This window comes from Astyanax mexicanus, chromosome 13, assembly GCF_023375975.1.
Source record: "Astyanax mexicanus isolate ESR-SI-001 chromosome 13, AstMex3_surface, whole genome shotgun sequence".
In the NCBI taxonomy this organism is placed as follows: domain Eukaryota; kingdom Metazoa; phylum Chordata; class Actinopteri; order Characiformes; family Acestrorhamphidae; genus Astyanax; species Astyanax mexicanus.
In genome coordinates this window covers 31,808,040-31,833,260 of record NC_064420.1, presented here as the reverse complement: position 1 = coordinate 31,833,260, position 25,221 = coordinate 31,808,040, and the positions used below count along the sequence as shown (strand labels likewise).

Below are 25,221 nucleotides of genomic sequence, written 5' to 3'. Positions count from 1 at the left end.
GAAAGAGAGAGATGAAATAGAGAGAGAGAGTAAAATATGGAAGGCAAAAATACACTGAGTGCAGATTTATATAATAATTAATTCACAACCCTGTTTGTGGACTGGACAACCCTTTCTCATTAATGCATTTAGCAACTATAAGTTGCACCCGTTGCTGACATAGATGTGCAAAACCACACACACACAGATTGTGTGCAAGTGCAGAAGTATTGTCAATAGTACAGACCCATATAACCTGTTGGTACCATGTCAAATGAATGCAATCCTATCTGCCTGTCAATAACTATAAGTGAGTAATCCAGCTCAGAAAAAAAAAAAAACTTAAAAAAAAAAGTTTAAGCCACCTGCTGGCAGTTTAAAAGCCCTGTTTTGATGTTTCTGTCATTTTTACCAATGTAAAGAGACAAAAGCTGACCTGTTAGGTTGAAGGATCATGCCTGACAATTAGTTATTTAAGCTACTGTCAAGTATTGTGAAGAACTGGACAATAAATCAAATAAAACACATTTTAAGGGTACATACAATTTAAAAAATGCCAAGATAGAGCTTGAGCGGTATAAAGCCCCCAGCACTGAGGTTCACTGTGTTCACTGGTGCTCCATTCAGTAAATTTAGGATGATTTGGAGAGTTAAATCCAATTTTAGATTCCTTGATTCAAAAGAAACAATAAACAAGCCAATGTTCCAGATCTTTGCAATTTTAGTCAGGACCGTTTAGTTCTGATCACAAAATTATGCTTGAAATGTGTCTCAAAACACCATCTGAATCAAAAGAGGTGGTCTCGGTCTGCATCAACTAAACCATGGTCTGAATTGTCTTAATTTAAAACACTTTTCTAGTTGGTTTGAACTTTTGGAACAATTTGGACCAAGTTGAGCCTTGCTATTGTATTATATTATACAAAAGAACCAGTGTTGTGTCAAATTCGATTGCCTCTCACATGCATGTACGTGACACATGCAGTATAGGTGCAGTATAGAGTACGCTTGTGATTACTGTATCTACTGTAACTGTAGATTAACCCTTATTGATAAACAGAAATAAAGGAACTGCATGATTGAATGCACTGAGAGGGAGTCAGATTCTGACAGGAAGGAAGAATTCGTAACAACACCTGAAAAGACAACATGCCGACGTACATAACAACATAAGCCACTCAACAAACTAATAAAAGTCAAGCCATGTAGTTGATAACAACAGGGCGTAGAAAAAACGTTCTTTAGTAAAAAAAAAAAGCCCTAGGAGATCCTATTTGTTCCGTAGTTTGTTCAAATAAGTATACAAACACCTTCTGAATCAGTGCAATTGATTTTTTGTTAAATGAAACGCACTGATCCAGAAGAAAGGTCATCAAGAGAATGACTACTGTGCAATACATGCAGTTGCGGAGGATGTGAAGGAACCCCTCTCAGCAATCTACAGCACTGTCCATATGGCAAGTTCTTCTCTGTAATTCTAGTGATGCTAAAGACATGTTAATAAGACAACTTTCCTTTTACTGAGATTGTATGCATATGATGATGTGGTTTAATTAACTTACATGATTAATCTGGAGGCTTTAATGTGAAGGTAGGTTACATTTTATATTTGCTGGAATATGGAATGGATTAAATCTTATAATTAACTCTCATTACTCCTCCTTCTAGTTCTTGCTCTCTCTCTCTCTCTCTCTCTCTCTCTCTCTCTCTCTCTCTCCCCCTCTCTTTTTTACTATACACATTAAAGGTATCCAATAATTAAGCATAAAAATTAAGCATAAAAGTTACACATGTTCCTCTGTGTAATTATGTTGATGCTAAAAACATTTTAATAAGACAACTTAAATTTTTACTGAGATTTTATGCATATAATGATGTGTTTTAATCATGTATTAACTTACATGATTAATCTAGAGACTTTAATATGAAGGAAGGTTACATTTTATGTTTTTCTGGAATATGGATTAAATCTTATAACTAACTCTCACTACCTCTCCTTTAAGTTCTTGCTCTTTCTCTCTCATGCACACAAACATGCACATTTACATAAACACTCTCTTTTCATTTTTTTACAACAAACATTAAAGGGGTCCAATTAATTAGGCATTAAAATTAGGCATACAAATTACACAAGTTCCTCTGTGTTATTCTGGTGATGTTGAAGGGTGAGATGAGAGGCGGCTAAAGAGATGTGGTTATGTTACTGGTTATATCTACTTATAAAGTTACAGTAAAGTATAAAGTATAAAATAGTTACAATTACAATATGTAGCAATACAAATATTTTTGTCAGACATTCACTTCTTTAATTTGTGTCAGTTACTTTTTAGTAGTGGTTTAAAAAAAATCTGATTCTTCAAAACAATATTCTGTGATTAATCTAAAGTCTTATTATTCTGTAACTACAATGGCCACAATGAAAAATAGCCCAGTGCCAGTGTGGCAAATTATTACCAGCCAAAAGCAAGTCTATATTTACTTTTTAGTGGTAAATTCTGTTTACCCACCAGACACTGTGACGGGCTATCCAATATCAGATGCATAGAATCAGTTTAGGCAAAAGCCAATCAGAGATGGCGTGTTGATACAGTTGGCATTGGGTCAATATCAACAGAAACACTGAATGGAGGGTTATAATTCAAACAAGCTAATTTTAAAGCTTATCAGTATCAGTAAAATAGATTCATATCAGATGATGCCCATGACATCAATATCATACTGATTATATGTTGTGTTTTGTCTGTGCACAACACAAGATTACGGTACTGTGGTACAAATGAGCAATAAGTCGACATAACTGGCATTGTCAATTATGCTGACTAATCATTGCAGCCCTAAAATATACAAAATAATGTTTCTTTTACAAACTGTACATTGACAATAAAACTTAATATATGAATAATAATAAAGGTTTAAGATTTAATTTAGCAAGCATATTCTTATAACCTTATAACAGCTTTTAAATTGAACAAGGTGCAAAATAACTTTATTATATTTTGGAGAATATGAAAATCACTGCCACAGAAAAAAAATAAAATAAAAATGTTTCTTGAAAAAAGCACAAGCCTGTTTACTGAGATTCCCTCTAAAAGGTTTTATATGTAAAGACATACAATCTATCAATACTATCCCATTTTGAAAATCACATTAACACAGTAATTTGATTAATTGAATTAACTGGACTGACCTCCCTGTACTGATACTAAAACATGTACATGATACTAAAAAAGAAAAAGTGATCTTATGTATTTCTGCTTATTCAGTGTCAGAAGTTGAGATTTTATTTTAATAAGTATTTTAAAAAGATCTGGAATGTGAATGATTCCTGACCGACTGAATTAACCCTGTAGCCTGTGAAGGTACACTGTTAATTCCTGTGGGTCTTGGCCAAGAAATAAATATTTAATGTGATTTTTACTGTTGATCTGCCACTAGGGAGAGAGGAGAGGTCGGAGGGGTTAAATGCAGTTCACAGAGTGCAAAATCTACCTGAATTATAAATAACTAACAATGAGGCAACATACAAAGCTTTAATCTCAAAAGAGACAAGGGCCAGTGCAGAGGGGAGGGGGCCAGTTTCCTATGAACTGTAATGAAAACAGCTGTGCACCCACAGCTTCAGTACCCAACGTTTTCTATAGTGAGAAATTTAAGAATCAAGATGCAACTTTGAGTAATTGTGACAAGAGTTACTTGGAGCAGCATCAAGACTAAAACTTATTTCTAAAGGGATATAAATGGAGTTAAATGGAGATTAGGAGAATATTTTGAAGCACTCAATTAGAGCTGGTCAATATGACTGAAAAACTCAATATACTTAAAATATATAGTAATATGTGATACAATAACCAAAGTTCAATTGACATTTAGAGTGTTTAGGGTAGTTTTAATCACACCACAAACACATCATATTGTACATTTAATATACAGTGGGCAAAATAATGATTTAATTCCTTGCTGATTGTGCAATAAAATTACCCCCCTTAAAAGGACATGAACAGTCTATTGTCAAATAGCCCAACTTCCTTCACCCCCAGCATTCCAATTGTGCCCTAATCTTGAAACTATGTAACGAATCCTGATATTTCATTTACAACGTTTAGCAACTGTAGCTTAGTTCATACTCGTCAGTCACTTATCGTGATGGTTGCACCCCTACAACTACCTCAAGGTATTTTGTGTATAAGCAGTGTTTTTTAATAAACTATCTGTGCACTTTTAAAGTTTTCAGTGCCTCGTTTTAAATGTAAGGGGCCTCAGAACTCTACCAATAAAATGTGCAGAATGTATTTTGAGCTTCTTAATGATGTAAAAATAGAGATTGCATTGCATAGGCAAAGCCATGCATATCACTAGCACTGAGAGCCTGGTGTGAGCATCGGCCAAAAGTGCTGTATTTCAGAAAGCTGGGGGTGAATGGAGGTGAGCTGTTCGACAAACGTTTGTACTTATCATGTATCAATACACACCAAGTCCATTTCATTGTGGATTTCTCTTTTAGTGCTTTAAATGAGTAAGTTTAGTATCACACAAAAACTTTAACTTTCTGAATTTTTTGAGAACATCTTTGACTTGTCACTGTTATGCAAAAACCTCTCAAAAATTGCAACTTTAAAGTAAAATGGAAAAAAAAGCTTTGCTTTCTAGGGATATCAAGTCATTTTGGAGCATATGTATTAGTTCATTATGAAATGCTGACAGAGCAAAGAACAACTGTTAGATTGCTTCAACTACATTTTGTTTGGTCCAGATTTTCTGACCAAATATGAATATAGTTCATTGGTAAATCTTTTACACTAATTTTACAAACATATTACAAAAATATGAGTATAAGTATAGAGAGATGCAGCCTGCGTAGCTGATGATGCCAGGATGTGGTAAAGTTCTTTAGTCTACTTACTAAACTGCAGCATGAAACCAAAACTAACTGGATCAATTATATACAATGTAACACAACAGGCTGTGACTGAAATGGTTACCCAGTGACTTGGTTTTATCTGGACACCAATCAAAAAAATCTGGCAACCCTAGTGGCTCAATGCCTGCTCCATTTGTTCGGTTGTCTGTGGCATAGTAGCGAGACTTGCAATGCAATTTAGGACACTTTTAGCTCACGTAGTAAGTAGCAATGTTTTCTATGAATCATGATGCATTATGGGAGTTAATTGTGCCCCCAAAATCACATTCCAATTCCACTTTACGCTTCAGACACTCAGAGAAAAATGTCAGATGTACTTAATAGTACCCTAAATAGTAAATAAGGAGCTATTTCTGAGCTATTTCACAGCCACACAAACTATGGTGCTAACTCTGGTCCGAACTTTCAGGTGTGAAAACGCTCTTAAGCCCTATCTGGATGGGATTCGTTTCTCAGGAGGTCCTGGGGTAATTTACTCTTTTATGGGGGGTCCTCTGTGATTTTATTCCAGTCCAGAACGACCATGTATGTGTTTTTCTCAGACGTCCTCTGAGAAAATTACAGGCTGAATTGCCTACTGTTTTTCGATGATTTTAGGGCAATTTGATTCCATTCAGAATCCACATCTCTGAATTTCGTTACCTCGCGTTTAATAAAATAGCTATTTGTCCACTGCCATGCACCGTAAGTACACTTTGGGCACACGTTTCCATTAAGATCCAAGTAAACACAACAGTGAGTGGAAATGGAGGAGCTACTGAATGCGATGTCATGTGACTGAGAAAGCCTAAAAACTCACTGGTCCTCCTGTTTTTTTTTTTCAATTGCAGTCTGGTTGCAAGAGTTTTATCCCTGAGTAGAAATGTGACATATTTTTCACAGATGTCTCCCTGAGAAACTAATCGCATCCAGATAGGGCTTCAGACTCATTACTATTATGATTATGATTATGTCAAAATGGCAAAATTAACATTATGGTGCACTACTAATTACATCACACATAATTAATTATATGGGCCAACAGCACAAATAGTCCAAACATATTAAAACATAAAGCACATAAAGAATCTATGTGCCAGTCTATAGCATATACCGGCATATACTCACTGCATGTGAGGAAGGGCTGCACATGTCCACTAGGCCTTTTTACAACTTAATCCCATTTGAAGGTAGCAGCTAAACGTGGGCTGCCATCCTTTACATGAGATAAGCTCTGCAACACAAAATACAGAAAACATGCTGCTGTTATACAATACAACAGCTGAGAAACAGCAGTTTTAGTTAAGAAAATAGCTGAGGAGCTGATAGGAGGAGATATACTGACATATACTAGGCCTATACTCACTAGCTAGCACACTACTGAGCTACTGTGCTTACAGAGTGTTCTTATAAATATAGCGCTGTGTGTATTTTATAATACTGTAAGCTTGTTGTTATTAAACAAGCTATGTATCTAGCGCTAAGCTCGCTAATTAACTAGCTAGCTAAATAAGCGTCAGTAGCAGGCAGGTGAGCGTCACGCGTCTTCTGGGGTAAATGCGACACGCCCAACAAGGGCACTAGGCTCACGTGCAGCCTATGTAGCCTATAACCAATGCCATTCACTATTTTATCACTATTATTTTAGCATTTACAAGGCGAATACAGGCTTTATAAAGCGTTTAAGAGGGTTTTATGAACAGAATGGCGTTTAAAGTGAGAGCAGTGGGCTGAGTCTAACGTGAGCTACAGTAACAGGTCTATTAGCGATTTTTTCTGAATCACGCATTTATAAATACACGTTTCTGTCGTGTTCCGTTTTAATATCAAAATAACGTCACGTCCTGTACTCGAGCTAAATATATAACGCTAGCAGTTACATTAGCCAGCAGGACCGAACAGGCACGTCTGCAGAAGCTGACAGGCGTGTCGCGCGCCTGTATTTCAGTGATGCTGCTGCTGCTGCCGAACCATGTACCATGCATGTGTGTGTTGCTCTGCTGTACATGCAGCACCGCTGAGCGCGCTCACTGTGAAGCTCGCGCCGCCCCGCAGCAGCCTGGCTACTTACGTGTGTTCCTCACGAGCCCCCGGTATCTCTGCACTCGCGCTGAATTCCTCCTCAGAGTACTGGGTCTGTCTGTCTGTCCGTCAGTCAGTCAGTAAGTCACTCTCGCCTTCCTCCCTCCAGTCTCTCTCTCTCTCTCTCTCTCTCTCTCTCTCTCTCTCTCATCCCGCTCTCTGCTGATGATGACTCGCGCGGCTTAAGGATGCTCATCCCTTGCAATCAGCCAATAGGAGCGCGCCCCCATGGCACTATGCTGTTGAACCAATAAGGTGCCTTCAGACTCGTTTGTTTGAGCTGGGCGCGAGACACCGAGCACTGACAGTTACAGCGAGCGAGCTGGTCACGTGACCAGCAGAATCATTAACGCCAGAATGTATTATTATTATTAAATGTATTATTATTATTATTATTATTATTATTATTATTATTATTATTATTATTATTATTATTATTATTATTAATGTCTTGTTGTTATTTAACTGTATTATTATTATTATTATTATTATTATTATTATTATTATTATTATTATTATTATTATTATTACTGGGAAAAGCCAACTTACTGTTCTACGTAATCGTATTATTTTATTCACGTTTTTCTTAAAGCTAATCCTCCCACAGCAAAACACAGAATTTTGCATGATTGTATAACCTATACTAAATTACGTGACTTGTGTTTTTTTTTTTTCGTACAACGAATGTTTTGGCTTGGACATTTCTCCGTAGCAATCCATTTACAGGTGTCCGTAAATTTTTGGACACTTTAAAGGTGGGCAGGGGTAGAGGAGGAGAGGCAGAAGACATTTCCCTATAAATGTCCCCAAATGTGTCCGCAAACTATTTTAACAGTTGTTTTTTTTAGCTAGAACCGTGATAATCTGTATACTCGTAGAACTTGATCTTTTAAGATTTTTAATTAATGGAAAACTCAAACTGCATTTTACAGTCATAATTTCATGAATGAAGATAGGATAATACGGCATGATGGGTGCATCATTTCAGTCGCCTTATTTCTTACCCTGATGCACCCTGATCACTCTGGAATAGAGTAAATCTAGACTCATCAGACCACATGATCTTCTTCCATTGCTCCAGAGTGCAAACTTTATGCACCCTAGCAAACTGAAGTTGTTTTTGCTGGTTAGTCTTACTTATAAGTGTTTTTAAAGCTACACAGCAGTTCTCTTCACTTCTCGCATGTGTGTGTGTACAAAAGTTTATTATTTGACCAGGTTGCATTGCTCTAGTTCAGTAGGTCTGTAGTTTAGTGTTTTGCATGTAGTTCTTATCTCTGCCGCTAGGTGATCCTGTTGCACCAGTGTACAATCCTGCACAATGGTGTTCAGAGATATTAGCATGACAGCTTTTATTTATTCGGTCTCACCTTGTGCTTCTTACTGTGTGCGTCCATTGACAGTTATTAAATTTATTTGTTCTTTTTCCTTGTTTTGTCTAAGACCCACAACTATATTTTCATTAAGGTTGTCAAGTATAATGTTTGTTTGTCAAGTGTAATGACTGTTTGAGCTGTTTTGGAGGAGTTAGCTACTAGCCACTTAGCATTAGCTAATTAAGGCCTGAAAGTGACATAGTAAATCGTCCGTGGCTCATATTTCTTACTAAAATGCTTCAATATTGCTTATACTTTGTTGAGTAAGTATTGGTCACATTGATGTTTAGTTTATGTGTATTTATGTTGTACATTTCATAACTATCAATAGCTAGGTTTCAGCATTGTGGTAGGCTGTTAATTGAGTGTATTCTGATGAACAAGTTGTATTTCTGCTGCTATTTCAAGCCTTAAACCTGAACATATATAATTGCAATCCTGACCCCATCCCTAAAGTGATTGCTAATCCGAATATTAACCAGTTATAATCCACATTACAGTGTGAAAATGCCTATAGTTTTACTCTCACTATTAAACATATCTCTATGTTCTAGTGGTGTTTTTCTACAATTTGATTTCAATACATTTAAGTGACTGCTGATCACGATCATTCAAGATTATATCCACATTCCTTCCTTCTTTTTTAATGCTTTGGACAGTTTTTAACTCAATTTTAGTAGTTTTAGGTATCTCAAAATAATTTGACCCTTTTCAAACAGATTAACATCTTTTCCACGACCACAGGGTGTGCCTTTCTTTCCACATGCTTGTTTAACAAAGGAGAAGCTACGCACTGCATCAGTTAATTATAATTAGTTACCAGCTGAAACATAATCTTCTTAATCACCCATGCAATAATTATCCAATAGGAGGCTCTTACCTATAGCATTTGCTTAATTAAATCTAGGTGGTGGCCGATTATTATTATATATATATTGTTTGGCCAATCAGTTCATGTTTTTCATTAAAAAAGGTATTGTGGCAGGCCTAGAAATAAGTGTCTTAAAAATGTCTTGTCTAGTAGTAGACAGAAAAGATATGCGCATGTCCCCTTTGGCCTTCATTAAACATAAAATGGCAAATAATGCTGATGCTTCATTTGCCAGTGCTTCTGCTGCTATTGTCACTATATGTTTGTCTATTTCGACTAAATATATAATTTTCCTCAAAAAACAGGTTAATTTTATATGAAAGTGCAATTTAAACATGCCCCCTAGTTTTTTTTAACTCTGTTACACCATTTAATTTATACCCTACAATTATCAGTTTATGTGACATCATCATTGAGGAAATGATACTGCACATGCCTCTCGATACTGCAAATAACAGTAAGTGTTACTTTTTTTTTTTACTTTTAATCCCTTGTTTTTTGTTGGCGTTTGTTTGTCAAATAAATATAAAATGCACAGAAGAGAGATAAAACCTTTCAATGGAAGTTTTATTGGTCCATTCAATAATACATTTTGACACAGTTTGTGAAAATTAAACTAAAAGTAAACTAAAATCAACAAAAAATCATTTTATTGCTCTGTTTATCTATTTAAAATTGCTCATTTTTCTTTTAAATAGTGGCTCAAGCATGCACCCTGACCCCCTACTAAAGGGTTACTCTCCACTTATAAATCTCAGGTGACGTCCCTGTGCAACAGAACTCAGGTAGCAGGGATTATTGCAGGATTATTGCAAGAGCCTTTCAAACTAATGTTAAGACTTAAGAACAAAAATCAAAAATTAATAATAGAGATAGTTAAAAATCTAAAAAAAAAATTATATGGAATTACATCCTTTTTTTATTTTGTATTTTCTTGCTTTTGTTATATTTGACTAATAAATTCAGAATTTTTTTAATTTGCCACGGTGTATGAAAAGTGCTATAACAATAAAATAAACTTGCTTTGCTAACTATGGTGGTGTGTATGCATTTATTAGTGATCGTACTCCTCAGATGCCTATTCAGACTCACAATCCAATTTTAGCATCCAGTTCATTTCTTTTCTGTGAAATCAGACAGAGCTGCTGCATTATTGTGTGGTTAATTTGAAAACTATAGGCCTGAATTGTCTCATGGCTCAGGAAGTGAGTTCTGCTGTTCTCAGACGATTTCCTGCTCTACAGAGCATGTTACAGACAGGTGCAGCTGTGTGGGAAAGTGCAGCAGGTTGCAGTAATACGTAAAAAGAGTGTATCATACAAAACCAGTCAAAATTTTGGACACACCTTCTCATTCAATGTTTTAATTTTTTATTTATTTTCCCTATATTGTAAATCAATGCTGACGTCATCCAGACTATGAAGGAATACATAAGGGCTCATGTAGTAACCTAAAAGTGTTAAACAAACCAAAATACTCATTTTTTACTCGTGTTTCTGAGGCTGGTAACTCTAATGAACGTATCCTGTGCAACAGAGGAAACTCTTGGTCTTCTTTTTTTGGTGTAGTCCTGATGAGAGCCAGTTTCAGTATAGTGTTTTTGATGGTCTTTGCGACTGCCCTTGATGATACTTCTTGAAAGTTCTTGATTTTTTTTTCTTTTTTCAAATCAACTGACTTTCATTTTTTTTAAGTATATTTTTTCTTGCCATAATATGGCAAATAGGGCTGTTCACTGTATACCAACTCTACATTTTCACAACTTCACAACTGATGCTTTCAAATACATTAAGAGGAGAAGAAATTTTTTGACAGATTCAGCACAGCTGTTAACTGAAAGCTGGTTATTTCAGTTGGGTCCACCTCTTCTTAAGATGTGCAAAACTGTCTCTATCTAAGCAAGAGGTGCCTAAATTTGATCTAAAACCTACAATACAAAACATATGTTATTCTTCATAGACTGAATGGCTATAGTATAATCCACAAGGCAAAACATTTCTGAATTTGTGGTGTGTCCAAGCTTTTGCCTGCTTCTATATTTGTTGTATATTATTTTGGATAAAAGATTTGGTAAAGAAACTAAGGTATATCTAAAATGAATAAAGAATTGAATAAAGTAGGAATGCCTCTGATATTGGATAGCCAGCCTAGGTCACACATGTGCAGTAATCATGTTGTATAATCAGCCTCCTGATATGTCACACCTATGATGTGGATGGATTATTATTATTAAAAGAGAAGTGCTAAAACACTCACATAGATTTAGACAAAATTGTAAACAATGTTTGAGAGTAAAAAAGCTTTTTGTGTACGTGGAAAAACTCAGGGAGCAAAATAAAAAAAAAAATGCGATTATATTTTTGGTCAGTGTAAATTTAATCCAAAGTTCAGGATTACCATTCTTACATAATACTAAATAAAATCTGCCTGGTAGACTTTCTTAAGTAAAAAACTAATCAGCGTTAAATTTCCATTATATTTTCTTTAAACAACAGTTTCACATCAAAATGTTCCATTTGAAGAGGACTGTGAACAGTGGTTTAAGGTGGTGGCTTGACAATGTGGTAGAACAATACATGGATCTCACACACACACACATACACATACAGACCATGTACACACACACTAACATTCAACGTGGACATGATCTGTTTCTACCTTTTAATTGATATCAGTGATCTGGGGTAGGTTTCCCAAAAACTTCTATCCCTAAGAACTTTGTTAACCTGTACTTAAGATTGATCGTTAATTAAAGAATGTTTCCCAAACTCTTATGTAGCTAATTACATTAACGAGTAACCTGACCCAGTCATTATTCTAAAAGTTCTTTTTTTAAGTGGACTCTGCTTGCAGTTCAGCTCCTTAAACACCAGAGCCCGCCAATTTTCAGGGAGAAAAACATGAATTATTTCTGTGGTTGATTGTACTGTATTGTAATGCCAACACTTTGTCTGAAGCTTGTAGTCTAATTGGCCATATTTAAACGAACCAATCAAACCCATTAATAAATCCTTACAATCCAGATTAGCAACGGTAGAGCTCTTGACATTAACATTGCTATGAATGCAATAAATGAATTTCTGCAGTTGATGGACAAGTAAAGCTGCAAGTCTCCAAGTCTGTGCATTCTGTAACCAGGCTGTTACTGTGCCATGCACGCACCTATAAACAATTTTCATAAGGTCTGGAGTTACAGGACAATACAAACATTGTTCCATGCTATTTTGAATATATCTGGTATTCAGAGATAGAGGTAGGTCCAGTGGATGGAATTTAGGGGCTTCTAACTGACCTTGTGGCTGTTCATCTGGGCAAACTCTGGGGTGTGTCAGATTGCAAATATAGAGTAACAGTCAAAAGTTCCTACAAAAATACCACTTCTGTCACTGAATAAGTTTCTCTGATTTTGCTATTTATTGGTTTATGTTTGAGTAAAATGAACAATGTTTTTTTATTCTATAAACCACAGACAACATTTCTCAAAAATTCCAAATAAACATATTGTCATTTAGAGCATTTATTTGCAGAAAATTAGAAATGACTGAAATAACAAAAAAGATGCAGAGCTTTCAGACCTCAAATATTGCAAAGAAAACAAGTTCATTTTCATTAAGCTTTAAGAGTTCATAAATCAATATTTGGTGGAATAACCAAAATCTGGTCCTTTGGTCCGGACCATGGTTCGCGGCCCCTTTCACACTTGCTACTTTGGTTCGGACCAAACTGAAAACTCCAAAAGTCCAAACGAGGCAGGTGTAAAAGCACCCTAAATCTTCCAACACACCTGATTTAGTTAATTATCTCATTAAAAGCTCAGTATTGTGTTTAAGCAGGTGTGTTAAATAAGGAAAAGCACTACAATGTACTGGGTACAATGTGCATCACATTACAGCATCCTGATTGTCGTTTCTCTCCACAGATTCCAGAGAATACATACGATTCGGCTGCGTGTTTGTGTGGATTTGGTGGGAAAGAGATAGAGAAATCTGCCTCGAATTCCTCCGAAATCTCAACCAAATGATAATGTGAAACACTGTATTGAAACAGCAGTGAGAAAAAGCCAGCATTGTGCAGGCATAAAGGGCATAGTCTAGATTATCAGACATGTTACAGTCTGTAAAATCCTTAATGTGGTAATAACTGAGGGACTGCAGAAATATCACAATGTTATAAGGAGCCCAGCCAATGAAGAAGACCACCATAAACCAGAAGGTTATTTTTGTATTCCTGTATCCTCGTCTAAAATGAAAACTTCTTATGTTGCAGAAACACATGAATGATGAGGCGACCACAAATAAGATGTTCTGTTGATACGTTGCAGCAAGTATGGCTTTTTTGCTGTTATGTGTACAGTAAAGTAAATTGGGATCATAAGTATCAGAAATGACTGAATTTTGGAATAACGCTGGGAGGCCTAATAGGATGCTTAGCACCCAAGCAGCAGGTTTTGGCCATGTACTGTTCCTGGCAAAAATTGGACGGACCCATCCTAAATAGCGCCAAAGGGTAATCATCATCATGAACACAATGCTGCTATAAAATCCAACAGAGAACACAAAGCTCACACCTTTACACATTACATCACCAAACGTCCAGCCCCAGATAAACTGACACGACCAGAACGGAAGTCCAGCAGTGAAGATCAGGTCAGATATTGCTAAATTGCGGATTAAGCTTAAAGTCCTTGATTTCACTTGTAGGCTGTGGACTCCCAAGTTCACAAGAACCAGTATGTTCCCCATCAGACTGAGGAGGATCACGAGGGAAAAGACCAAAGGAACTGCAACTGATCCGATTCTGGCCACATTTTTCTTGTCACATACTTCATCATATTCATAAGTATATTCATGGGACGTATTTGCAGTTTCTCCATTTGAACTGTTTTCTAAAAAGCAAAAAGAATAAAGAACAGATTATATTCAGCACCAGGATATCAGATTTAGTCAGACATGAAGAAAAAAGCTTATTGTATTGAAGAACAGAAAATATATTGTATATTTTGTCAAACATTTGGACACACTTCCTCATTCAGTGTTTTTCTTCATTTCTGTATTTATTTTTCTACATTGAAGATTAATATTAAAGACATATATATTGCAGATATTAAAGGACACATATGGCATATGATATAGTAAGTGTTTGTCCTCTAAAGTCCCCTGACTGGGATGAGCTGGAGCTTCACATCGTAAAGAAAAAGCAGCAACTATTGTTCAGCACATCCAGAAACTCCTTCAAAATGCTGTGAAATTTATTCCAATTGACTCTACCTCATGAAGACACTACGATTAAAATACAATTTAGAGCGTGCAGATCTGTCCCCAAAGCTAAATGTGGTAAGTAGAAGAAGAATCTAAAGTATAAAACATATTCTGCTTTGTTTAACACTTTTTTTTTTACAAAATACTTCTGCATGTGTTCCTCTTTAGCTTTAATATAGTCTTCAATATTAAATGTGCAATGTAAAAATCATAAAAAGATAGATAAGACATTATTAGAAAAAGTGCACACACCCTTTCTATGATAAAAAAGATTAACTACCAACTTTGTCTGTACATACCCATTTCTTTTATCTCCAGTTATTGTAGACGCTCATTTCAGACCATCAACATCAAGATTATTGTACTTGCAATTCTCTCCGAGATGAGTGGAAAAATACAACACTTTCTTTGAACTGAAGAGAAACTTCATCTGTATGAAACAGGAACTGATAGAGGGAAGGAGAAAATGCATATCTTTTGTTTTAAAAGTGTGGAATCATATGTCTCGACTGAAAATGACACATTTAAACAAAAGTCAATCAATGAATTACTATATTCACTTTAGTTTCCCATTTTATGAATGCACATCTCATAATAAAAAAATATGTTCGTCAGTCTAAACTTTCTCCACAAGGATGTGCTATTCTGCTGTGTTTGGAGACTCATCTGAGAGTTATACACATAAAGATGACTAAAAAAAAAGATCAGGTCACATTTGTGCAAATCAATCAAATATCTAGATCATTTCTAGGAGTTTGTAAACTAATTATTTTTTCTAAAAAATAAGTGTAATATTTATTACAGTGTTTAGTAAATTTTAAATGCAGCAAAAACTGCTTTAAAGTTAATAAAAATAAACCAGATACTCCTTTTCACACTAATGCAAATATATATTTTAACACAGTTTAACAGAAGGAAACACGTACAAGCAGAATAGTAATGTGTATTTTTATTTTCATCAAAGTTGTCCATGCTCCCAGTCCCCTGCCCATGCACAACATGATTTTTTCATTTTTTACAAAGTTTTTTTTATAAAAAAGATAACATTTGAATCTTAAAAAAAATATTTCTGGAATGGTGATTATTAATGCCTCAAAGTAATTGTGACTCTCACTTCATTAATGTAGAGATCAACTTTGTCACAGATGTTTCTCTTAGAAATTGCTTAGTAGACATAACATAGCAAAAGTCAAAGACGCTTCTTCAGCCACCTTCCAAAAAGTTTACATTTGTCTCATCAGTCTACTGAGTATTTTCTCACAATTCTTGCTGATCTTCAAGATGTTTTCTGGCAAAATTGAGACGAGCCTTAATGTTCTTTTTGTTCAGCAGTGGTTTTCGTGTGTCACTCTGCTAGGCACGCCATTTTTGCTCAGTCTTTTCTTAAACACTGATCTTAACTGAGGCAAGTGAGGCCTGCAGTTCTTTGGATGTTGCTGTGGGGTCTTTTGTGACCTCTTGGATGAGTCGTTGCTGCACTCTTGCGGTGATTTTGGACTGCCAACCACTCCTGGGAAGGTTCACCACTGTTCCAGGTTTGTGGATAATGGCTCTCACTGTGGTTTGCTGGAGTCCCATAACTTTAGAAATGGCTTTTTTTACCTTTTCCAGAGTGATAATATCAATAACTTTCTTTCTCATTTGCTCCTGAATTACTTTGGATATCGGCATGAAGTCTAGCTTTTCAGTATCTTTTGATCTACTTTGCATTTTCAACCTAAATTAGACACATTTAATTTAATCAACACATATAACTGTCTTTAATGAGTCACACTTGAAATATTATCTATTTACTGTTCGAATTGTGATGTATCTGGCGTGATACGTCATAAAGACGAAAAGGAGATCCAGTCCAAAAATTGTAGTTCCGTCAGATTTTATTCAAAGAATCTTCTGAGCAAAACAGTTTTTTGGGTACATCAAAAATTGAGTAAAAAGATGATTAAAAAATGAATTAAAATAAAAAGGTGAAAATAAGAGGAAAACCCAACAGGTGAGGAAAAGTTGGGCTTTCCAGAGTTCTCGGCTGTGTGTACAGGACCTGTGGCTCTCTAGTCCCTCTCTAGTCTCCCGCCCAACGCGACTATTCCTAGATAGAGAGTCATATAAATACAGGCATTCGCCTGGCCTCAGTCCAATGATGTGATGAGGAGGATCCTCACACCCCACCGGATCCTGATACCTAAGCAGTTATTCATTCTATACGTCAGCCGAGAACTCGGTTACCCCAACTTATATCAGACAATAGATTACATGTACAGACAACTCTTGGTTCCGCTGGAAAAAAAACACAGTATCTCTGGACCGGCCTTGCTTTGAGCACAAGGACACAACATTCGTACATTCTAAGTCACAACGTGAATCATCATGAATCGTGCTAAATGCTTGAATAACATACTGATTAATTAAATGCTGATTTAGTAACACACAAATTAACTCTTTAATCAATGAACAATGAACATAGTAAGGCAAAACTCTTCCATATTCTTACACACTGTTCAGGATACAATTGCAAATTTAATGAACCTCAAGTCACAAAAAAGAAAAAGGGATACCTAAGAATCCGTCCAGGCAAACAAAATGCAAAAAACAACAAAAAACACTCATACAGGCATTTTTCAAACACTTTACAGGTATTTCAGACTTCAGGACACCCTTATATATACTATAGTTGCATAGCTGCTTCTACAGTTTTTCAGTATCAGTCTGTGGAGTTCTGTTGCAATGTATTCACTCCTGAGGATCCTGATCTACTGCATTGCTGGTGGCTGCGTCGATTTGGGAAAATTGTAGAATCTTCCTCAAATTATACTGAAACTTAACATCATTAAAGGCGTAAAGCACTGGATTGAGACAGCAGTGTGAATAGGCCAGCATTATGCCGACACAAAATGCATAGTCTAGATTAACAGACATGTCACAATCAATAAAAAATCTGAGGGACTTCAAAAATATCATAATGTTATAAGGAGCCCAACCAATGAAGAAGACCATCACAATACAGGCGATGAGTCTTAGAGATCTGTATTTTCTTACATCGTCAAATGTCTCTCTCGGATTAAGTTTCTTAAAAATTATTAAGTTGCAAAAACCAATTAGTAAAAAGGCCACCACAAATAAGCTGTTCTGTTGATATGTTGCAGCAAGTATAGCTTCACTGCTGTTATACACACAGTAAAGTGTGTTTGGATCATCAGGGTGAGATACGACTGAACTTTGAAATAACGCTGGTACAGCTAGAGCAATGCTTATCACCCAAGATAGGAAAGTAGAGGCTTCTCTATACTTTGGCAGCAAAGGTATGGAAACATAGAAAAAACATAAAAAGTGCCAAAAGGAAATCATCATCAGGATCACAATACTGCTATAAAATCCAACAGAGAACACAAATCTCACACCTTTACACATTACATCACCAAACGTCCAGCCCCAGATGAACTGACACGACCAGAATGGAAGTCCAGCAGTGAAGATCAGGTCAGATATTGCTAAGTTGCAGAGTAACCAGTACATCTGTGAATGCCAAGAACGTGACAGGAACACAAGAACCAGTATGTTCCCCACCAGACTGAAGAGGACCACAAAGGAAAAGACCAGAGGAACTGCAATAGATTTAAATCTTGCCAAGTTTGTATTGTCACATACTTCATCATCATAATAATAATAGTCATGTGAAGTATTTGCAGTTTCTTCACTTGAACTGTTTTCTGAAAACCAAAAAGAGCAAAGAACAGATTATATTCAGCACCGTGTCAAGATATATGATTTGGGAAAACTATATTATTAATACACACAGTAGCTACAACCAGCTACAACTTTATCTACCATATCTGGGAAAAAAATATGGCTGTACATACCCATTTCTTTCACCTCCAGTTATTATAGGTTTAACTTCAGACTCAAAAGCTTTAACCTTCTGATCCTCTCCGAGATGAGTGGAAAAATACAGTGCTTTGAACAGAAACTGTAGAATGTGCTGAGACTTGGTTTGAGCATTTCCTTTATCTTGTATGAAAAAGGAACTACTATAGCCCTGAATGATAAGCTAAAAAAAATGTACAATCCTAGTCACATTCCTAGTTACACACAAATGTTTTTTATTTTGTCTTACACTTCTATGGAAGCCCATTCCTGCCACCTAAAAAAATAGAAAATAATCCAGCACATTTTTAAATTATTATTAAGCAAACTGCTATCTCAATATTTTGACATACTAGGTTATTATTTTAAGATAGTAAGTCATTTTATTGAGATAATATCTCATTATTTTGAGATAATAAGTCATTATTTTGAGATACTGTCTCAATTTTTTGAGATACTATCTCAATATTTTGAGATACCGTCTCAATATTTTGAGATACTAAGTCATTATTTTGAGATAGCAAGTGTGTTTGCTTTTGGAAAAAAAAAAAACGTGTTTTGTCCTCCAGTGAAGCTTCCATACTGTGGTGCATAGTGAACCACTAGGGGGAGCTGAGTGGGTGAAGAGAGAAGAGTAGAGAGGGGGAGAGTAAGACAGCAGTGACTGTGGGGAGTAAACTGACTAATTTTGTTCCACATTACTGTTCGGCCTAATTATTAAAGTCAGAGCAGTCAGAGCCACAGCCGCACTCTTCAACACACTAAAATAGAAGTCCAGTGTGTTATTAAATTAGTCTCTCCAAGGTCTGGAGGTTTATCTTGATATTGTGTTTCTTCTAAAAGCACCATTATTTCATGATTTGTGAATCCACGTCTGAAATAGTCCTCAATAATAGTATCCATTTTGCGTCTTTGTCTCACCTGCTTCTGTCTCTGTACAGTCTGCTAGTATCTCAAAATATTGAGATAGTATCTCAAAATATTGAGACAGTATATCAAAATATTGAGAAAGTATCTCAAAATAATGACTTACGATCTCAAAATAATGACTTAGTATCTCAAAATATTGACATGTGTCCCGATTCTTGTTAGGCTGCAGGGGTAGAGGGAAGGGATAGGGCAAAGGTTGGCAATTAAGTTTATTTTACAAGACATTAGGTGGCGAGTCACAAAAATAAAATTCTGTTTTGAAAAATGAAGTGTAATGGGATGGAGTGCTACAGACTAGTAGCTCCTCTGCCAATTGCAGAACAGTTGATCTCAAAGCAGGTAAACCCAAGAAGAAAGGAAAATATACACGAACCTGTGTCGTCAGGGTCGAGGTTCAGTGAATTGGGCTAGTGAATTGGGACACGGCTAGGAAAAAAAATGCCCTTATAAGGCGCCCAAGAACGGGCAGAAAAAACGTGAAGCCAGAGAAGCATTTTATTGTTTATTTTTTCCATTATCGTTCAAGTTCAAACGACTTCACGGGCCAGATATTTCATGTTTGTGGGCCACATCTGGCCCGCAGGCCACCTATTGCCGCCCCCTGAGATAGGGCTTGTTAGCCCTTCATACAGAGATATTTCAGATGCACACTTTAAACCGAGGGGTATGACAATCACTGTTAAGATGGCACCACAAAGTGCCGCTTAGCACTATTTTACCAGAATTTAATGTGTAGTTTCAATGTTTTATGGTTGAATTCTTCATAACAAGCACAACAAGATCGCTAGTAGTTTGTCTGAGTAGCTAACTAGCTAGCTAACTTTTAAAATAAAATAAAAGCTCATTTCAGCTCCCCATCACATAGGAATTAAGAAATGGAAAACAATAATTAATTTCTGCACCATCTCCCCACTTTCTAAATATATACAATAAAGCCCTAACGTTAACTAGTTAACCAGCAGCAGCTAGGTTACTGAACTTTAGCGCTCCTGATGATGTATCGGGAGCTTGAAGGGTTGTCCCAATTCTTAGGGGGAGGATTTCACCCATTACCCTTCTAACACTGTTCCAAGGGGAAGAGTTACACTCGAAAAGAAGGGGTAAGGGTTAGTGGTAAGGCCAAGGGGTGAAATGGGATTGGCCCCAAACAATTAAATGTAAATGTTGCAGGAAAAGGAAACAAATGCCAAAGATCCAGTAATTATCAGTGATTAAATAATTTTTAATTTAAGATGATAAGAAACACAGTAACTACAGTGGAGGAAAATGGTTAAAAAGACTCCGAATCCAAACACCAGATCAAACCCGCCGTGTGCTTAATAATATAAAATATAGTAAAATATAGCGACAGTCAGTTAGCTTAACTTTGGAATTAGCTAGATAGGTAGTCAAGGTTTAATAAAAATAAACTATAAATGTAATGTTTAACTTGCTCTGATGTAGCTGATCATCTAATCACCATTTCATTTTCAAATTGTGTTTATTAATTTAGTATTGCAGGACTTAATATCAGCTATAATGAACGATATTCCTTTAGTTAACTAGTTAGCTAGAAGCTGGATGTAGTGGATAGCCAGAATTTAGTACCATACATTATGTTTGTAGTTTAAAGCTGTTTCTTGAACCTGATCACTGCCCTAAATTTGTGTATTTTCCACCTGATCCAACTGACTAGCTAATTAACAATCTTTTTCTGAGTGTACCTGTTAAAATCCCTTAGCCCCCTATGGATCATAAATCATTCATTATATATATCCAGCAGTGTATTAGACACACACCACCACTTACTTTATTAAGTGCCTTTAAAAAGAGAAAGCTCTAGAATATGGAGGACAGTAGTAATATGCAGTAGAATATGCAGGAACAGGGTTGAGAAACACTGCTGTAACGCAATATCTGTTCATTTGTTGTTCACAGTAACACCACATGTCCAGAGTAAATAGAGGGATTCCAGGCAAATCCATTTTTTATATTAACTTCTGCCAAAAATCTCTATGAAACGTAACATTCTTTTTCATAAAAGGAGACCATCATAAGAAGTGCTTTCAGTAGAAAAAATGTTACCAATTTATTTTTTAAAGAGTGGAGAATTTTTTTTCTAACAGTAAATGTAATGTGGACTAACATGTTTAGGTTGTAAAGGGACCTTTACTCCTCAGATGCCTATTCAGACACACAATTCAGACACACCTATTCAGACATACAATTGTATTATAATTGTATTGTATTGTAATTCCAACACTTTGTCTGAAGCTTGTAGTCTGATTGGGCATATTAAAATTAATTAATCAAATCCATTAATAAATCCTTACAATCCAGATTAGCGATGGTAGAGCTCTTGACAATTTTCATAAGGTCTGGAGTTACAGGACAATACAAACATTGTTCCATGTTATTTTGAATATATCTGGTATTCAGAGATAGAGGTAGGTCCAGTGGATGGAATTTAGGGGCTTCTAACTGAGCTTGTGGCTGTTCATCTGGGCAAACTCTGGGATGTGTCAGATTGCAAATATAGAGTAACAGTCAAAGGTTCCTACAAAAATCAGTCAAAAGAGACCACTTCAGTCACTGAACAAGTTTCTCTGATTTTGCTTTTTATAGGTTTATGTTTGAGTAAAATGAACAATGTTTTTTTATTCTATAAACCACAGACAACATTTCTCAAAAATTCCAAATAAAAATATTGTCATTTAGAGCATTTATTTGCAGAAAATGAGAAATGGCTGAAATAACAAAAAAAAATAAAAAATGCAGAGCTTTCAGACCTCAAATAATGCAAAGAAAACAAGTTCATATTCATAAAGTTTTAAGAGTTCAGAAATCAATATTTGGTGGAATAACCCTGGTTTTGAATCACATCTTGGCATGTTCTCCTCCACCAATCTTACACACTGCTTTTGGATAACTTTATGCTACTCCTGGTGCAAAAATTCAAGCAGTTCAGCTTGGTTTGATGGCTTGTGATCATCCATCTTCCTCTTGATTATATTCCAGAGGTTTTCAATTTGGTAAAATAAAAAAACTCAATCCTGATCTTGGAGGTGCCCTGCTCTGCACATTTAGGGTGCTTTCACACCTGAAAGTCCGGACTTTCACACTGCAGTTTAGAGAGCGCACCAAAGCCCTTTGTGTGATACTTCTACATCCTTTCATCATCACTTACGTATCGAGGCGTTTTCCTTAACTTGACGCTGATTGGTTTTAGAAGGACATGCGTCTGACGTTGGCGTGTTGACAATTCAGCGGATGGTTCATTCGTTTCATTCACTTAAACATTTCATCTCCTACTCGCTCCATGTGCTTCCACAGCTCATTTTTCCTGCTTTTCTGGTTATTTTTCTTTTTCTGCTGCCGTTGTTGAGGAATGCCTGCTCAGCTTCCTGTAACTGGTCCGGAAGTTCGAACCATCCAGACAGCGCTTTCACACTGCAGGCGAACCGGACCATGGTTCAGAAGATCCAGGCCGAGACCACCTCTCTTGGTTGGACTAAAATCTGGTCCTTTGGTCCAGACCGTGGTTCGCGGCCCCTTTCACACTTGCTACTTTGGTTCGGACCAAACTGAAAACTCTGAAAGTCCGGACCAAACGAGGCAGGTGTGAAAGCACCCTTAATCTTCCAACACACCTGATTTAGTTAATTATCTCATTAAAAGCTCAGTATTGTGTTTAAGCAGGTGTGTTAAATAAGGAAAAGCACTATAATGTACTGGGTACAATGTGCATCACATTACAGTATCCTGATTGTCGTTTCTCTCCACAGATTCCAGAGAATACATACTATTCGGCTGCGTGTTTGTGTGGATTTGGTGGCAAAGACATAGAGAAATCTGCCTCCAATTCCTCTGAAATGTCCTCCAAGTGATAATGTCAAACACTGTATTGAAACAGCAGTGTGAAAAGGCCAGCATTGTGCAGGCATAAAGGGCATAGTCTAGATTATCAGACATGTTACAGTCCGTAAAATCCTTAATGTGGTAATAACTGAGGGACTGCAGAAATATCACAATGTTATAAGGAGCCCAGCCAATGAAGAAGACCACCATAAACCAGAAGGTTATTTTTGTATTCCTGTATCCTCGTCTAAAATGAAGGTGTCTGTAGAGTATCTGAAAACTTCTTATGTTGCAGAAACACATGAATGATGAGGCGACCACAAATAAGATGTTCTGTTGATACGTTGCAGCAAGTATGGCTTTTTTGCTGTTATGTGTACAGTAAAGTAAGTTGGGATCATAAGTATCAGATATGACTGAGTTTTGGAATAACGCTGGGAGGCCTAATAGGATGCTTAGCACCCAAGCAGCAGGTTTTGGCCATGTACTGTTCCTGGCAAAAATTGGACGGACCCATCCTAAATAGCGCCAAAGGGTAATCATCATCATGAACACAATGCTGCTATAAAATCCAACAGAGAACACAAAGCTCACACCTTTACACATTACATCACCAAACGTCCAGCCCCAGATAAACTGACACGACCAGAACGGAAGTCCAGCAGTGAAGATCAGGTCAGATATTGCTAAATTGCGGATTAAGCTTAAAGTCCTTGATTTCACTTGTAGGCTGTGGACTCCCAAGTTCACAAGAACCAGTATGTTCCCCATCAGACTGAGGAGGATCACGAGGGAAAATACCAAAGGAACTGCAACTGATCCGATTCTGGCCACATTTTTCTTGTCACATACTTCATCATATTCATAAGTATATTCATGGGACGTATTTGCAGTTTCTCCATTTGAACTGTTTTCTAAAAAGCAAAAAGAATAAAGAACAGATTATATTCAGTGCCAGGATATCAGATTTAGTCAGACATGAAGAAAAAATCTTATTGTACTGAAGAACAGAAAATATATTGTATATTTTGTCAAACATTTGGACACACTTCCTCATTCAGTGTTTTTCTTCATTTCTGTATTTATTTTTCTACATTGAAGATTACTATTAAAGACATGATTATTAAAGATACGTTACAGATATTAAGGGGCAAATATGGCATATGCTATAGTAAGTGCTTGTCCTCTAAAGTCCCCTGACTGGGATGAGCTGGAGCAACTATTGTTCAACCCCTCCAGAAACTCCTTCAAAATGCTGTGAAATTTATTCCAATTGACTCTACCTCATGAAGACACTAAGATTAAAATACAATTTAGAGCGTGCAGATCTGTCCCCAAAGCTAAATGTGGTAATTAGAAGAAGAATCTAAAGTATAAAACATATTCTGCTTTGTTTAACACTTTTTTTTTTTTACGGAATACAGTTTTCAATATTAAATTTGCAATGTAAAAATCATAAAAAGAAAGATAAGTGGAGTTATGTATCATAACTAAGTTTTGGGAGTGATCCACGCCCTCACTCCTCCCACTTCCTTCCCTATTTAAACTGTCACTTCCCCTCTACCTGCTCATTGAAAAGCGGGGCAAAGCTGCCCCGAAGTCCACCCCAATACTCTGAGTTCGCTCCCCCTCTTTTCTTCTTCTCTGCCCAGTCAAGGGCATGGGTCAATACTAGCAAAGACATTATTAGAAATGATTTCTATGATAAAAAAAAAAAACAAAACTACCAACTTTGTCTGTACATACCCATTTCTTTTATCTCCAGTTATTGTAGATGATAATTTCAGACCATCAAGATCATTGTACTTGCGATTCTCTCCGAGATGAGTGGAAAAATGCAACACTTTCTTTGCACTGAAGAGAAGCTTCTGTTCACAGTGCTGAGCATTTCCTCTAACCAGTCTTTCCTGTATTCATCTGTATGAAACAGAAACTGATAGAAGTAATGAGAATGCATATCTTTTGTTTTAAAAGTGAGACATGAAAAATTTTCATGTCTCGACTGAAAATGACACATTTAAATAAAAGCGAATCAATTAATCACTATATTCCCAGTGAATCACTTTAGTTTCCAATTTAATGAATGCACATCTCATGATAAAAAAATATGTTCGTCAGTCTAACCTTTCT

General features: G+C 36.3%; 4 protein-coding genes across 4 annotated transcripts in view; all 4 read right to left on the bottom strand.

Moving 5' to 3' along the window:
• Positions 1-7,131, bottom strand: part of slco4a1 (solute carrier organic anion transporter family, member 4A1) — a 59,498-nt gene extending 52,367 nt beyond the window's left edge. The window contains exons 1-2 of the mRNA XM_022677345.2: positions 6,948-7,131; positions 6,005-6,110 (exon numbers count right to left, since the gene is read on the bottom strand). The gene's annotated coding sequence lies outside the window, so the exon portion shown is untranslated. The remainder of the gene's footprint in view (positions 1-6,004; positions 6,111-6,947) is intronic.
• Positions 7,132-12,934: 5,803 nt separating this feature from the next.
• LOC111194041 (chemokine XC receptor 1-like) lies at positions 12,935-14,838 on the bottom strand. The gene is made up of 2 exons (XM_022676756.2): positions 14,763-14,838; positions 12,935-14,090 (listed from the first exon to the last, which is right to left on the bottom strand). Exons 1-2 carry the CDS (start codon positions 14,764-14,766, stop codon positions 13,087-13,089), a joined length of 1,008 nt encoding a protein of 335 aa, XP_022532477.2. The 5' UTR covers positions 14,767-14,838; the 3' UTR covers positions 12,935-13,086.
• Positions 14,839-16,322: 1,484 nt separating this feature from the next.
• On the bottom strand, positions 16,323-18,412 carry LOC111194021 (chemokine XC receptor 1-like). Its single transcript, XM_022676725.2, has 2 exons — positions 18,321-18,412; positions 16,323-18,170 (listed from the first exon to the last, which is right to left on the bottom strand). Exons 1-2 carry the CDS (start codon positions 18,322-18,324, stop codon positions 17,194-17,196), a joined length of 981 nt encoding a protein of 326 aa, XP_022532446.2. The 5' UTR covers positions 18,325-18,412; the 3' UTR covers positions 16,323-17,193.
• A 3,901-nt stretch (positions 18,413-22,313) lies between these two features.
• Positions 22,314-24,913, bottom strand: LOC111194020 (chemokine XC receptor 1-like). The gene is made up of 2 exons (XM_022676724.2): positions 24,838-24,913; positions 22,314-24,005 (listed from the first exon to the last, which is right to left on the bottom strand). Exons 1-2 carry the CDS (start codon positions 24,839-24,841, stop codon positions 22,981-22,983), a joined length of 1,029 nt encoding a protein of 342 aa, XP_022532445.2. The 5' UTR covers positions 24,842-24,913; the 3' UTR covers positions 22,314-22,980.
• Between the last annotated feature and the right edge of the window lie 308 nt (positions 24,914-25,221).